General features: G+C 39.6%; 1 protein-coding gene and 1 pseudogene across 6 annotated transcripts in view; one reads left to right on the top strand and one right to left on the bottom strand.

The window, feature by feature from the left end:
* The window catches only part of AVL9 (AVL9 cell migration associated), a 95,773-nt gene that overhangs the window by 9,383 nt on the left and 72,757 nt on the right, over nucleotides 1-13,633 (bottom strand). For all 6 annotated transcript variants that reach the window (XM_027769465.1, XM_027769463.1, XM_006171485.3 and 3 more), the window contains 3 exons: nucleotides 13,141-13,258; nucleotides 10,483-10,536; nucleotides 7,050-7,138 (listed from right to left, as the gene is read on the bottom strand). In XM_027769465.1, coding sequence (XP_027625266.1) covers nucleotides 7,050-7,138; nucleotides 10,483-10,536; nucleotides 13,141-13,258 — 261 coding nt within the window. The remainder of the gene's footprint in view (nucleotides 1-7,049; nucleotides 7,139-10,482; nucleotides 10,537-13,140; nucleotides 13,259-13,633) is intronic.
* Nucleotides 7,148-10,266, top strand: LOC102489134 (nucleolin-like; annotated as a pseudogene).

Below are 13,633 nucleotides of genomic sequence, written 5' to 3' on the forward strand. Positions count from 1 at the left end.
TTGAGCTGGCTCTGACTATATTCGGCTGAGAACATGCTGAAGGGCATGGAGGTCTCTGCCTGATTTCTTTTCGCCTGTGTTGCCTTCCTACGAGCTTCAACTCACCCCAGCTGGAGTAGGTCTCCCGCAATCCTCAACAGACAATACCGCACCTCCCTGTGACATCAATACTTTGCCTACTTTTCTTCTCAACGTCCTTCCGCAGACCCTCCTCTTGCACACATACTAAATCTGGTATTTACATCTATGTACTGTGTTTCTACATCCTTTAGTGAATAAGTTTCAGTCATAGAGTGCAGACACTCGGTATATATAAAGCGGGAACATACACTGCCTCTCCTTCCTAGCCTGGCTTGATTCACTAAGCAGTAAGTCTTCCATATTCATCCATTTCCAGTAAAAAGCGAGGGTTTTGTTGTTTTTTGGAGGCTGTATAGTACTCCATTGAGTATACTTGCCACAGTTTATCTATCCATTCATCTGTTCGTGGGCATTTGGGTTATTTCCATGACTTAGCAATTGTGAATAGCGCTGCAATAAACATTGAAGTGCAAGCACTTTCCTGATTAAGTATTCTTCTGTCCTTTGGGTAGATACCAAGGAGTGGGATTGTTGTATCATATGGTAGTTCTATTTGTAGATTTTTGAGGAATCTCCACATTGTTTTCCATAGTGGCTGGACCAATTTACATTCCCACCAGCAGTGTAAGAGAGTCCCCATTTCACCACACCCCTGCCAGCACTTGTCTTATTTTTTATTTATTTATTTATTTTTAATCTTAGTCATTCTGACTGGGGTTTGGTTCCTCAGTGTTTTGATCTCCATTTCCTTTACAATGAGGGATGTTGAACATTTTTTCATATGCCTTTTAGTTAGTTATTCCTATGTCATCTTTAGAGTGGTTTTTTCATGTCATTCTCCCATCTTTTAATAGGATTGATCATCTTTTTTTGGAACCGCTGCTTGAGTTCCTTGTGAATGCTGGTCATCAGTCCCTTATCTGACACATAGTTTACAAAAATATTTTCCCATTCTGTGAGCTGTCTATTCACACTAATCTTCTTAGTCTGAAGTAATCTCACTTGTCTATTTTGGGGATTATCAACTGTGCGTTGGGGGTAATCTTTAAGAAGTCTTTGCCTACCCCAATGACTCCCAGAGTTTCCCCAGTGTTTTCCAGGAGCAGTTTTATAGTTTGGGGTCTTAGATTTAAATTGTTGATCCACCTTGCCTTGATTTTTGTCAAATGTGAGAGGTAGGGGTTCAGATTCATCTTTCTCCAAGTGGAAATCCAGTTTTTCCAGCACCATTTGTGGAAGACGTTTTCCTTTTCCCACTGGATTGACTGGTTCCCCATGTCAAAAATCAGTTAACTACATGTTTGGGACTTTATTTCTGAGGACTCTATTCTGTTCCATTGGTCCACCTGTCTGTTTCTGTGCCAGTACCACACTGTTCTGATTACCACAGCTTTGTAGTGTATTTGGGGTCAGAGAATAAGCTGCCGCCAACTACACTCTTCTTGTGTAGAACTGCTTTGGCAATACGGAGTCTTTTATGATTCCAGACAAACTTAATGATTGTCTTTCCTAGATCTGTGAAGAATGTGCCTGGTACTTTGATTGGCATTGTATTAAATATGTAGATTATTTTGAGTAAAATTGCCATTTTGATCATATTAATTCTTCCAATCCAGGAAAATGGGATATCCTTCCACGTTTTTGTGTCATTTTCAATTTCTTGTAGTTTTCCTTGTGGAGGTCTTTAACTTCTTTGGTTAGATTTATCCCTAAGTATCTTATATTTTTTGTGGCTATGGTAAATGGAACAATTTTTTCAGTTTTATCTGTCTGCCTGTTGTTCGTATATAAAAACGCTATGGATATTAATTTTGTATCCTGCAACTTTACTATATTCATGTATTAGTTCCAGAAATTTTTTTCATGGAAATCGTTGGGTCTTCTACGTGTACAATCATGTCATCTGCAAATAGAGACAGTTTCATCTCTTCTTTTCCTTTTTTAATATGCCTTTTATTTTCCCCTCTGTTCTGATTTCAATGGCCAGGACTTCCAGTACTATATTGAAAAGGAGTGGAGAAAATGGGCAATCTTGTCTTCTACCGATTTTTAGAGGAAAAGTTTTCATCTTTTCTCCACTGAGGATGATGTTCGCTATGGGTTTTTCATAGATAACTTTTATTGTGTTGAGAAATGACCCTCATATGCCAATTTTGCTGAGATACTTGATCATGAAGGGATATTGTATCTTATCAAATGCTTTTTCTGCATCAATTGATACGACCGTATGGTTTTTATCTTTCTTCCTATTAAAATGGTGCATTACATTTATGGTTTTGCATATGTTGAACCAACCTTGCATTCCTGGAATGAAGCCTACCTGATCATGATGTATAATCTATTTTACAAGTTGTTGGATACGGTTTGCTAGTATCTTGTTGACAATCTTTGCGTTTATATTCATCAGGGATACTGGTCTATAGTTTTGTAGAATTCAAAGGTGAACTATCAGGGCCTGGGCTTTTTTTGTTGGGAGGTTATTTATTACTGATTGAATCTCCTGGCTTTTTATGGATCTATTCAGACTTTCTATATCCTCCTGGCTCAATCTAGGTAGATTCTATTTGCACAGAAATATGTCCATCTCATCCAGATTATCTTGTTTCTTGGCATACAGATGTTTATAGTATCCTCTAATAACATTTTGTACTACTATGTCTGTTGTTATTTTGCCTACTTCATAGCAGATGTGTTTCATCTGGTTCCTTTCTTTCTTCTTCTCAATAAGAACCAGCTTTTACTTTCATTTATTTTCTGTATAGTTTGTTTATGTTCTATTCCATTTATTTCTGCTCATATCTTTAATATTTCCTTTCTCCTGGAGTTTTTTGTATCTTTTTGCTGTTGCTTCTCCAATTCTCTGAGGCATGATGTTAGGTGATTCATTTGCATTCTTTCCATGTTCCTCTTATGTGCACTAAATTCTATGAACTTCCCTCTTATGACTGCTTTAGCAGTGTCCCAAAGATTATGGAAACTCATGTCCTCGTTGTCATTGGCTTCCATAAATCTTTTCATTTCAGTCTTTATTTCTTTGGTAGTAGTGGAGTCATTCAGGAGTAGGTTATTTAGTTTCCATGTAAATGAGTATTTTTGAGGATTTCTCTTGAAATTAAACTCAATTTAATTCCATCATGGTCTGAGAAGATGCTGGGTATAGTTCCTATGCCTTTGAATCTGTAGAGGGTTGCTTTATTCCCTATGATGTGGTCAATCTTCGAGAAGGTTCCATGTAGCGGTGAGAAAAAAGTGTATCTTGTGGTTTTTGAATGGAAAGTTCTATAGATGTGTTAAGTGTATTTGATTTATGGTATCATTTAGGTCCTTTATCTCTTTACCTATTTTTTGTCTAGATGATCTCTCCAGAGAGGATAGTGCAGTGTTGAGGTCTCCAACTATTAGTGTGCTTCAGTCTATCTCCCCTCTTAGATCTAACAGTCTTTCCTTCACATATTTGGGTGCTCCTCTGTTAGGGGCATAGATATTAATAAGCATTATATTTTCTTGATCGATTGACCCTTTTATTACAATATAGTGCCCTTCTTTGTCTCTTCGAACAGTTTTTGTTTTAAAGCCTATTTTGCCAGAAATTAGTATTGCAGGACCAGCTGAAAGCGTAATGGCTATGTAACTGGACTCCCACATAGTCGACCACAGTTCAAGCCCTGGACCTGGTGGCTTAAACTCACGCTGGCGCATGTGCGTGCGTGCCCAAGATCCCAAGAGGAGAATGGAGGAGAAGGGATTGTGGCGTGGCTATCCCCCCTTGGGGGTGATTTCTCGCTTTCTATCTTTCTGTCTCTCTGTCTGTCTGGCAAGTGCATGTGCCCTATAATAAAAACTTCTCCAAAAAAAAAAAAATCAGTATTGCAACTCCAGCTCTTTTTTGGTTCCCATTTGCATGGAAAACCTTTTTCCACCCCTTTACTTTCAGTCTATGTACGTCTTTATCCATGAATTGGATAGGCTACAGATAGAGGGGTTTTGTTTTTTAATCCATTCAGCCAGTCTGTGTCTCTTGATTGGGGAATTTAATCCATTAACTTTCAATATAATTATTGATGTTACTGGACCTGTCCTGATGTTTAAGTCTGGGACCAGCAGTTAGCATAATCGCTGTGTTGCTGGACTCCCACATAGTCGACCGCGGTTTGAGTCCCGGACCCGGTCGCTTAAACTCACACCGGGCGCATGTGCATGCGTGCCCAGGATCCCGAGAAGAGAATGGAGAACGGATTGAGGCATGGCCATCCTCCCTGGGGGGTGATTTCTCACTTTATATCTCTCTGTTTGTCTCTGTCTGTCTGGCAAGAGCACATGCTCTACAGCAAAAACCTCTTCAAAAAAAAAAAAAAGTTGGTCATTGTCTTAGTTGCCTTGTACTCCTTTGTTCTGGCTGTTACTTCTATAGTTTTCCTGTAATGGTCCTTACTTCAGGGTTTCTTGGAGAGCTGGCCTGGTGCTGGCAAATTCTTTCAGGTTTTGTTTGAGAAGATTTTAATCTTTTTTTCCCATATGAAGGATAATCTAGAAGGATACAATAATCTTGGTTGAAATTGTTTCTCTCTTAACACTTTCAATACATCTTCCCATTCTTTCCTTGCTTGCATTGTTTCCGTTGAGAAGTCCAGTGTTAGCCTGATGGGGTGACCTTTGTAAGTCCCTTGTTGTTTCTCTCTTGCCAGTTTGGGTATCTTTTCTTTATCTGTGGTCTTAACCAGTCTGGCTATGATATGCCTTGGGGAAGATCTTCTTGGGTTGATTCTATTTGGGGTCCTTTGTATTTCTTGGGTCTGGATGCTTGAGTGCCTCTCTACACTTGGGAAATTTTCTTCTAAGATTGTATGAAATAGGTTTTCCATGCCCTTATTAATTTCTTCATCTTCTGGGATAACAATTATTTGGATGTTAGGACTTCTAATGGAATCTAGTGTTTCTTGTATGTTAGCCTCATTTTCATTTTTTTTGTTATTTCCTCTAGCATATTGCTGGTTTTCTCTAGGTCAGAAGTTTTATCTTCTGCATCAGATATTTGATCTTCAGCATGGTCTACTCAAGTTTTAATACTTTTGAGAGAGTTTTTGATTTCCTGTATTACAGACTTCACCTCTAATACTTCCATCTTATTCTTTCTTAGTGTTTCTATTTCTTCCTTCATATCGTGGAAGGACTTTCTAATCTCCTGTAGTTCATTGTCTCTTTTCTGTTCCAGCTCATAGTATTTGTTTATCATGAATGTTCTAAATTCTCTCTCAGACATTTTGGTAACTTCCTGTATTTTTTTCAAGAAATGGAAGGGAGTCACTGTGTTCTTTTGATGGAGACATATTTCCTGCTTTATTCAGACCTGAGGTTCTTCTTCTACTTCTAAGCACTGGGAGATGTGTTCCCTTTGGAATACCTTTTAAGAGAACGTTTCCTCTAATAGGAGGAAGTGTGTTTCCTTTTTGCAGTGGACTGAAGACTGCCAAAGTCTCTCTTCTGTTTGTGTTTAGCAATGTGATCTAAGGAGGAATATTCTCTTCAGGTGTACAAAGAAAAGTATCTCCTTTTTTGCAGGTGGTTCAGTAAAAGGGAGGATTCCAGAGTCTTATAATACGAGAATATTTCAAAACTGTAATTCTACACCTATCTAAACCACCAGGGATGATGTAGATAAAGGAAGTGAGGAACAAATAAGTAGGAAAAAATTAATAAGGAAAATAAAGAAAAAGTTGCACACTGAGCACTAGCACGGCACGCAATTTTACCAGTGGTCTGAAGTGTGAAGTGGGGTGGCTGCAGAGCTAAGGGCATTCCTTGCTGACAGAGATAGGGTCTCTGGCTTGGGGACCCCGGGACTGGAGCTGGGTTGGGGAGTCCTGCCTCTGTATCCCTTACATCAGGAGTCTGAAGTAGGAAGTGGGGTGGCTGCAGAGCTGAGGGTTTCCTTGCTGACAGAGATAGGGGTCTCTGGCTTGGGGGTCCCAGGGAGCGCTGCCTCAGTATCCCTTATGCCAGGGGTCTCTAATTTAACATTTTTAGTACACAGGGCTATTCAGATTTTCTATTTCTTACTGTATCAGTTTTAGTAATTTGAGACTTTCAAAGTATCTGTATATTTCATCTGTGCTGTCAAATTTGTTGGCATAAAGTTGTTCACTATCTTCCCTTTATTGTCCCTTCAATTTCTGTACAATTTATAGTGAGGCTCTTTCTTTCCTTCCCAATATTGGTAATTTCTATTGGTAATGGGTAATTTCTATCTTCTTTTTCTCCTTGCCAGTCTAAAAAGTTTCATCATTACTGATCTTTTCAAAAAAGCCAACTATAGGTTGTATTCATTTTTTTAAATTGTGTGATTCTACCTTAGAAGATAGCAGCTTCTAATGTCTACTTTATTATGCATCTTTACTATTTATAAAGAACTGTTAATGGCTCAGGGAATAGGGTAAAAAAACTCCAGTGATGCTTAAATTCTGAAAACAAGAACTGTGACCTCATCAGAAAATTTATTCTCCATCAGATGTGGCAAAATTTGATGAACTTTGATATTTTCAGGTGCCAAAGCAGTTTTTTTGTTTGTTTGTTATGTTTTTTTTAATATTTTTGCCATAGAGTACATGCATTCACTGGAGAGACAGAGAGAGGGAAAGTGAGAAATCAGATGACCATGCCAAATCTTTCCTCCTCCATTCTGCTCTTGGAATTTTGGGCACACATGCACATGCACCTGGCATGTTCAAGCTGTAAGGTCCAGGACTCAAACCACAGAGTCAGTCATGTGGGATCCCGCGCCTTAACCACCAATGTCACCTGCTGCTGGTGGCCCATGAGTAGTCATTTAACCAAGACGACCAAAAAAAAAAAAAAAACCTCTCTGTGTATGTGATATGTATATATGCTACCACTTTATGTTATCATTCACATACTAAGAACAGAAAAAATGTTATGATTGCAAATGGTTCTTAGACAAAGGCATTCCTTACCAACAGCTTTTCCTGTTTGTACAACATTCCGGCTGGTTGTGACCATGACGTTTCCAATTTTTTTGCCACGTTCACTATTCTGAACAGAACTGAGTAAAGGAAGAAGTGTTAAGTACAATTTTAAAAAACCTCAGAGTCTCCAGCTGTAGCTGGCCACCGAACATACGTGCTCTGCAATCTTCAGTGCTCGCAGCCACCATCAACCTCCCTGGAGTTCCCCAAGACTCATCGGTGCCACCCGCCCGCCACACACTCTGCCATTGTAAGCTGCCATCATGGTGAAGCTCGCTAAGGCTGGTAAAAATGAAGGTGACCCCCCAAAAATGGCTCCTCCTCCAAAGGAGGTAGAAGAAGACAGTGAATATGAGGAAACGTCAGAAGATGAAGATGATAGCAGTGGAGAAGAGGTTATCATCCCTCAGAAAAAAGGTAAAAAGGCTGCCACAACTTCAGCAAAGAAGGTGGTAATTTCTCCAACAAAAAAGGTTGCGGTTGCCACACCTGCCAAGAAAGCAGCAGTCACCCCAGGCAAAAAGGCAGCTGCCATACCATCCAAGAAGACCGTTACATACGCCAAAGCAATCACAACAACTGGCAAGAAGGGAGCCACATCAGGCAAAGCATTAGTAGCAACTCCTGGTAAGAAAGGAGCTGCCACTGCAGCCAAGGGGTCAAAGAATGGCAAGAATGTCAAGAAGGAAGACAGTGATGAGGAGGAAGAAGATGACATTGAGGAAGATGATGATGACGAGGACGAGGATGATGAGGAGGGAGAAGATGAGGATGAGGAAGATGAATCTGAAGAAGTTATGGAGACCACACCAGTCAAAGGAAAGAAAGCTCCTACAAAAGCTGCACCTGTCAAAGCCAAGACTGTGGCTGAAGAAGAAGATGAAGAGGATGAGGAGGATGGGGATGATGAGGAAGAAGATGTGGACAATGATGATGATGAAGATGATGAGGAACATGAGGAGGAAGAAGTGCCTGTCAAAGAAGTTCCTGGAAAATAAAAGAAGGAAATGACCAAACAGAAGGTGGAAGCCACAGAATCAACTACATCCTTTCATCTGTTTGTTGGAAATCTGAACAATAACAAGTCTATTCCTGAACTAAAAACTGGTATTAGTGATGTTTTTGCTAAAAATGATCTTCCTTTCGTAGATGTCAGAATCGGGACATCTAGGAAATTTGGCTATGTTGACTTTGAATCTGCTGAAGATCTAGAAAAAGCTTTGGAACTCACCGGTTTAAAAGTCTTTGGCAATTAAATTAAACTGGAGAAACCAAAAGGAAAAGACAATAAGAAAGATTGAGATGCAAGAACACTTTTGGCCAAAAATCTCCCCTACAAAGTCACTCAAGATGAATTAAAAGAAGTATTTGAAAATGCCATGGAGATCAGAATTAATCGGCAAAGATGGAAAAAGTAAAGGGATGCTTACATTGAATTTAAGACAGAAGCTGATGCAGAGAAAACCTTTGAAGAAAAGCAGGGAACAGCGATTGATGGCCTGTCTATTTCTCTATACTACACTGGAGAGAAAGGTCAAAATCAAGACTATAGATGTGGAAAGAATAGCACTTGGAGTGGTGAATCAAAAACTCTGGTTTTCAGCAACCTCTCCTACAATGCAACTGAAGAAATGCTTCAGGAAGTATTTGAGAAGGCAACTTTTATCAAAGTGCCTCAGAGCCAAAATGGCAAATCTAAAGGGTATGCGTTTATAGAATTTGCTTCATTTGAAGACGCTAAAGAACCTTTAAATTCCCGTAATAAAAGGGAAATTGAAGGCAGAGCAATCAGGTTGAAGCTGCAAGGACCCAGGGGATCACCTAATGCAAGAAGTTAGCCCTCCAAAACTCTGTTTGTCAAAGGTCTGTCTGAGGATACCACCGAAGAGACATTAAAGGAGTCTTTTGATGGTTCTGTTCATGCAAGGATAGTCACTGACCGGGAAACAGGATCCTCCAAAAGGTTTGGTTTTGTAGATTTCAACAGTCAAGAAGATGCCAAAGCTACCAAGGAGGCCATGGAAGACCACCCCAAACCTAAAATTTTAATGCTCAACTGCCTGCATTTTAAAACTCACCCTCCCAGGATGTTTCTGTGTGGAGGGCACTGCATACGGAAGCCATCTTGAGCTATCTACCATCTTGAGCTATCCACCATCTTGGAAACCATTAGGCTTCACTTCCTCACTGAGCAAACCTTTTCTGGCTTCCAAGAAGGCAGAGGAGGAGGAGACCACAAGCCACAAGGAAAGAAGACGAAGTTTGAATAGTTTCTCTGTCCCTCTGTCTTCACTCTTCCATTTGAAAGAAAGGACTCGGGGGTTTTTACTCTGTTACCTGATCACTGACAGAGCCTTCTGAGGACATTCAAGACATTGTGCAGTCCTGTGGTCTACTTGGAAAGCCATAGAAATAACGTTTCAAGGGAGATACTCTTGTTGGTTTGACTGGATATTCATATAAACTTTTTAAAGAGAGGAGCGATAGAGCTAACCCTTATCTGTAAATTTTGAATTTATATTGTTTTATCCCATGTACAAAACCATTTTTTTCCTACAAATAGTTTTTTTTTTTTTTTTTCACGTTGGGCAATTGTAAAGGAAAGCAGAATGTTTTATCATGATTTTTGCTTCGATGACTTTAGGACAAATTTTTAAAAATCCTAAAAAAAACCCATAAAAACCGAAGAACAGAAAAATCTCACATATACACATGCATGCATACACAAACTACTTGATAAATACCCCCAATTGGAATTTAGAAAAAGAAGAGAAATTATTCACTGTTTGCTATAAGCGAGTTTATTACCTTTTAACCACCTTAATTTTCAGAATATACTAAAAGAACATACAGATAAACTGGGACCAGCAGATGGTGTAGTAGCTACGTCACTGGACTCCCATTTAGTCCACCACAGTTCGAGTTCCTGACCTAGTGGCTTAAACTCAGACCGGGTGTGTGTGTGTGAGTACCCAAGATCCCAAGAGAAAGGAGGAGAATGGACTGCGGTGTGGCTATTCCCCCCCGGGGGGTGATTTCTCACTGTCTGTCTGTCTCTGTCTTTCTCACAAGCACATGCCACCTATAGCAAAAATCTCTCTCTCTAAAAAAAAAAAAGGACATACACATAAACCAAAAAATGGTGAAGACATAAGGATATATGTCCGTGATAGTTATGGTTTGCTAAAGGTACTTACCAAAGTAGGAATGGCAAATCCTGTTACTAGTTCATACAGTTCTCCATGGAACAGAGTGTTTTTACTTTCAAACATGCACACTGCTGAACTAAAGAATGTTATGCACATAAGTAGTTACCTAAAGCACCAGTCTATCAAGTGGAGAAAAATAACCCCAATCAGCAATGAAACACATGGCATAAATTCTGACAAGAATTTTCTCAGTATTTTCTCTAAATACTCACTGTGAGAATCTTAACTTCATGTCTGACACTGAGTACTGGCCTTGAAATGGGTGGCTGTAAAACAAAGTTTGAGTTTAGACTATGAGTATTTCACCAATAAAGCTACCAAAAAACAAAGAGTTGTGCTAAGAAAATTTTAGCAAACCTCTTAGGGATAACATAACTGCATGATAGAGCCCAGATCTTGATACTAGAACATTAGGCTTGGACTATAGCTCTCTACTAATAGCTATTGACAGTTTTTAAATAACAATGAACTGTTCTTCATGGGCTGCAGTAAGCATATGTAACACTTTTTCCTTTTTCTGGATTCATTGATCATTCGTTGAAATCATTGACAGGTCATTTAATCATTGTCTGTGTCACTGGACTGGCTGTATTTAAGGGATGAAATATGCCTGCTCGTTGTTAGACTGCTGCCTTCCCTAGCCTTTAGGAGCTGATGAAGGGTTTCACAAATTTAAAAAACAACAATTAGTTTGGAATGTTTTCAAGTTATACACCCTGATAACAATCAATGACTAATTTATTTTTAATTTAGTGAAAGTGTTAAAAATCTGAACATCATGTCGGCATGACTTCCCTCTTTACTATACACGTTAGTTAATAGGTCCTTCCCTTAGCCTTCTTTTTAAGTTAAATAACAATTGCTTTACCACATTCTTTTTTTTTCCTTTCAGAGAGAAATTTCTGCAATAGGGCATGTGCACTCACCAGAGAGACAGAAAGTGAAAATTACCACCCTGGGAGGTGGCCACACTACAGTCCCTTCTCCTCCATTCTCCTCTTGGGATCTTTGGCATGCGTGCACATGCACGCACGTGCGTGCACACGCACACACACACACACACACACACACACACACACACAAACACACACGCCCAACATGAATTTTAAGCCACCAGATCCAGGACTTGAACCACACTCGACTACAAGGAAGTCCAGTGATGTAACCATTACTCCATCTGCTAGTTCCAGCTTTACACATTCTTCTAAGCGCTATTTTATAATCTTTTAAAACTCGTTTGAGCTAAATATTTTATAGACTTGCATTAAGATCTGTAGAGATGATTCAAGTGAAAGGCATCAGATACAATGGAGAAAGACCTAATCAAACCTCTCGTGTAAAGCCCAAGGTAGGACACTGGAAGGGCCCCATGTGCTGGGTGCAACAGCAACCGCTGTCCTATTTTTAAGCCCCAGCACCAGGAGTGCCATTACTGAGCAGCTCCCATCTGTTTCCCTTCAGCTTGTATCAGAATAGTATATAGTTAGTGAGGGAATGTACTTAGCTCCTAGCACTTTCATTTAATACCATTAAGATAGATCTGACTTTTACTACACTACATTTTTACTACATTTATGATAATAAAGGTTTCTGCTATAGCCAAGTATGGTGATTAAATTCACCAAAATTGGTGTTGAACCTAGTTATTTTTCTTGATAGATGGTAAGCTTTACTTAACAGACATGTTCTTCAAAATCTTTCTGTGCCACTTCACCTGTGCAGATAGATGCGTCTATGTTGCTCTGGCTTGAATACCTGGATTATGTATGTGTGCACATATACAGTGGGGTAAGTATTCTTTCTAGTAACATTTAAATCACATCCCCAGCTGAGTTAAGTAAAGTTAATCCTAGCCCTCAATAACATGGTGGTTAGTACAAAGTTGACTTTTGTTAGCTGCCCAGCAAGAATCAAAAGTTTAAAATACAATGAAAACAGTGTATGCTTGTATCATTAAAACACACACACACAAAAGCACATGCAACATGCTTTGATTTACAAAACAAGTTCCTAAGATATACATACTACATACATTGAACTCCTTAGACTCTACTCTCTTGCATTCACATACGCTATTATTTCATAATGGTACACAATCTACAACATGTCTTTTATGCCTGTGTAGGATAAAGCCTTCATCCAGTCAACATTCATTATCTGGACAAGTATTAACTTTTGTTAAGTTTTGTTGAATTTTACAGTCTGATATGGGAACAAATCTAGGCATTCAAATATAAACTTTAATCAGTTTTACTTACTTCATGTTTTAAAATAACCTCCTAGTAAGTCTAGGCTTCTAATTTGTTTGACCACTACATTAAAGGGAAAGAAAGGGAGAGAAGGACTGCCACACTAAGAACTGGAGAGACATTAGTGCTTAATGTCTTGCACTTTTGTATAAGAAGTTTGAACATGAAAGTGGTCTTTAAGCCATTTTTCCGTATTTGTGAGCTTTGTACAGCTCAGTTAAGGAGATTCTTAAAGATATTCATAATATGGAAGTTAAGATTTTCTTAAAAAAAAAAAAAGAAGAAAGGGAACCAGCAGTTAGCGTAATGGCTATGTCGCTGGACTCCCACGTAGTCAACTGCGGTTCGTGTCCCGGACCCGGTGGCTTAAAACTCACGCCGGGCGCGTGTGCGTGCATGCCCAAGATCCCGAGAGGAGAATGGAGGAGAAGGGATTGTGGCGTGACCATCCCCCCGGGGGGTGATTTCTCGCTTTCTTCTCTATGTCTCTCTCTGTCTGTCTGGCGAGCGTACGCGCCCTACAGTGAAAATCTCTCAAAAAAAAAAGATTTTTCTTTCTACTGAACATATCTGGTAAACCAGTCATTTTATGAACTATTAATTTTTAGAGGATGTGCTTACTTTGGATTTATTTCTGCAAGTGCTGGATGCTTGTTGCTGTTCCATACCCTGTAGTTGTGAGTATTCTTCCATGCTGTAACAAAACTTGTCCCATAGTCTGCTAGTATCTTTTCATTATCTGTCAAGTAAATATTTGAAAGAAGTTGAGCTAAACTATAGTCATTCAGGGATGTGAAGATTTAATAACCAAAAAAGGTAAAGGAATGGCTTTATCCCCACACCCTCCCACTTTTCAAGGGAGATAGCCTATCAGATATCAGGATACTTGGGTTTAGTTCCAGAAATCCTGTTAAGAAGCTATGAGGCGGGAACCAGCAGTTAGCATAATGGCTATGTCACTGAACTCCCACGTCGTCAACCGCGGTTCGCGTCCCGGACCTGGTGGCTTAAAACTCATGCTGGGTGCATGAGCGTGTATGCCCAAGATCCCGAGAGGAGAATGGAGAAGGGCTTGCGGTGAGACCATCCCCCCTGGGGGGTGATTTCTCGCTTT

This window comes from Tupaia chinensis, unplaced genomic scaffold (assembly GCF_000334495.1).
Source record: "Tupaia chinensis unplaced genomic scaffold, TupChi_1.0 Scaffold149666_1, whole genome shotgun sequence".
Taxonomy (NCBI): domain Eukaryota; kingdom Metazoa; phylum Chordata; class Mammalia; order Scandentia; family Tupaiidae; genus Tupaia; species Tupaia belangeri.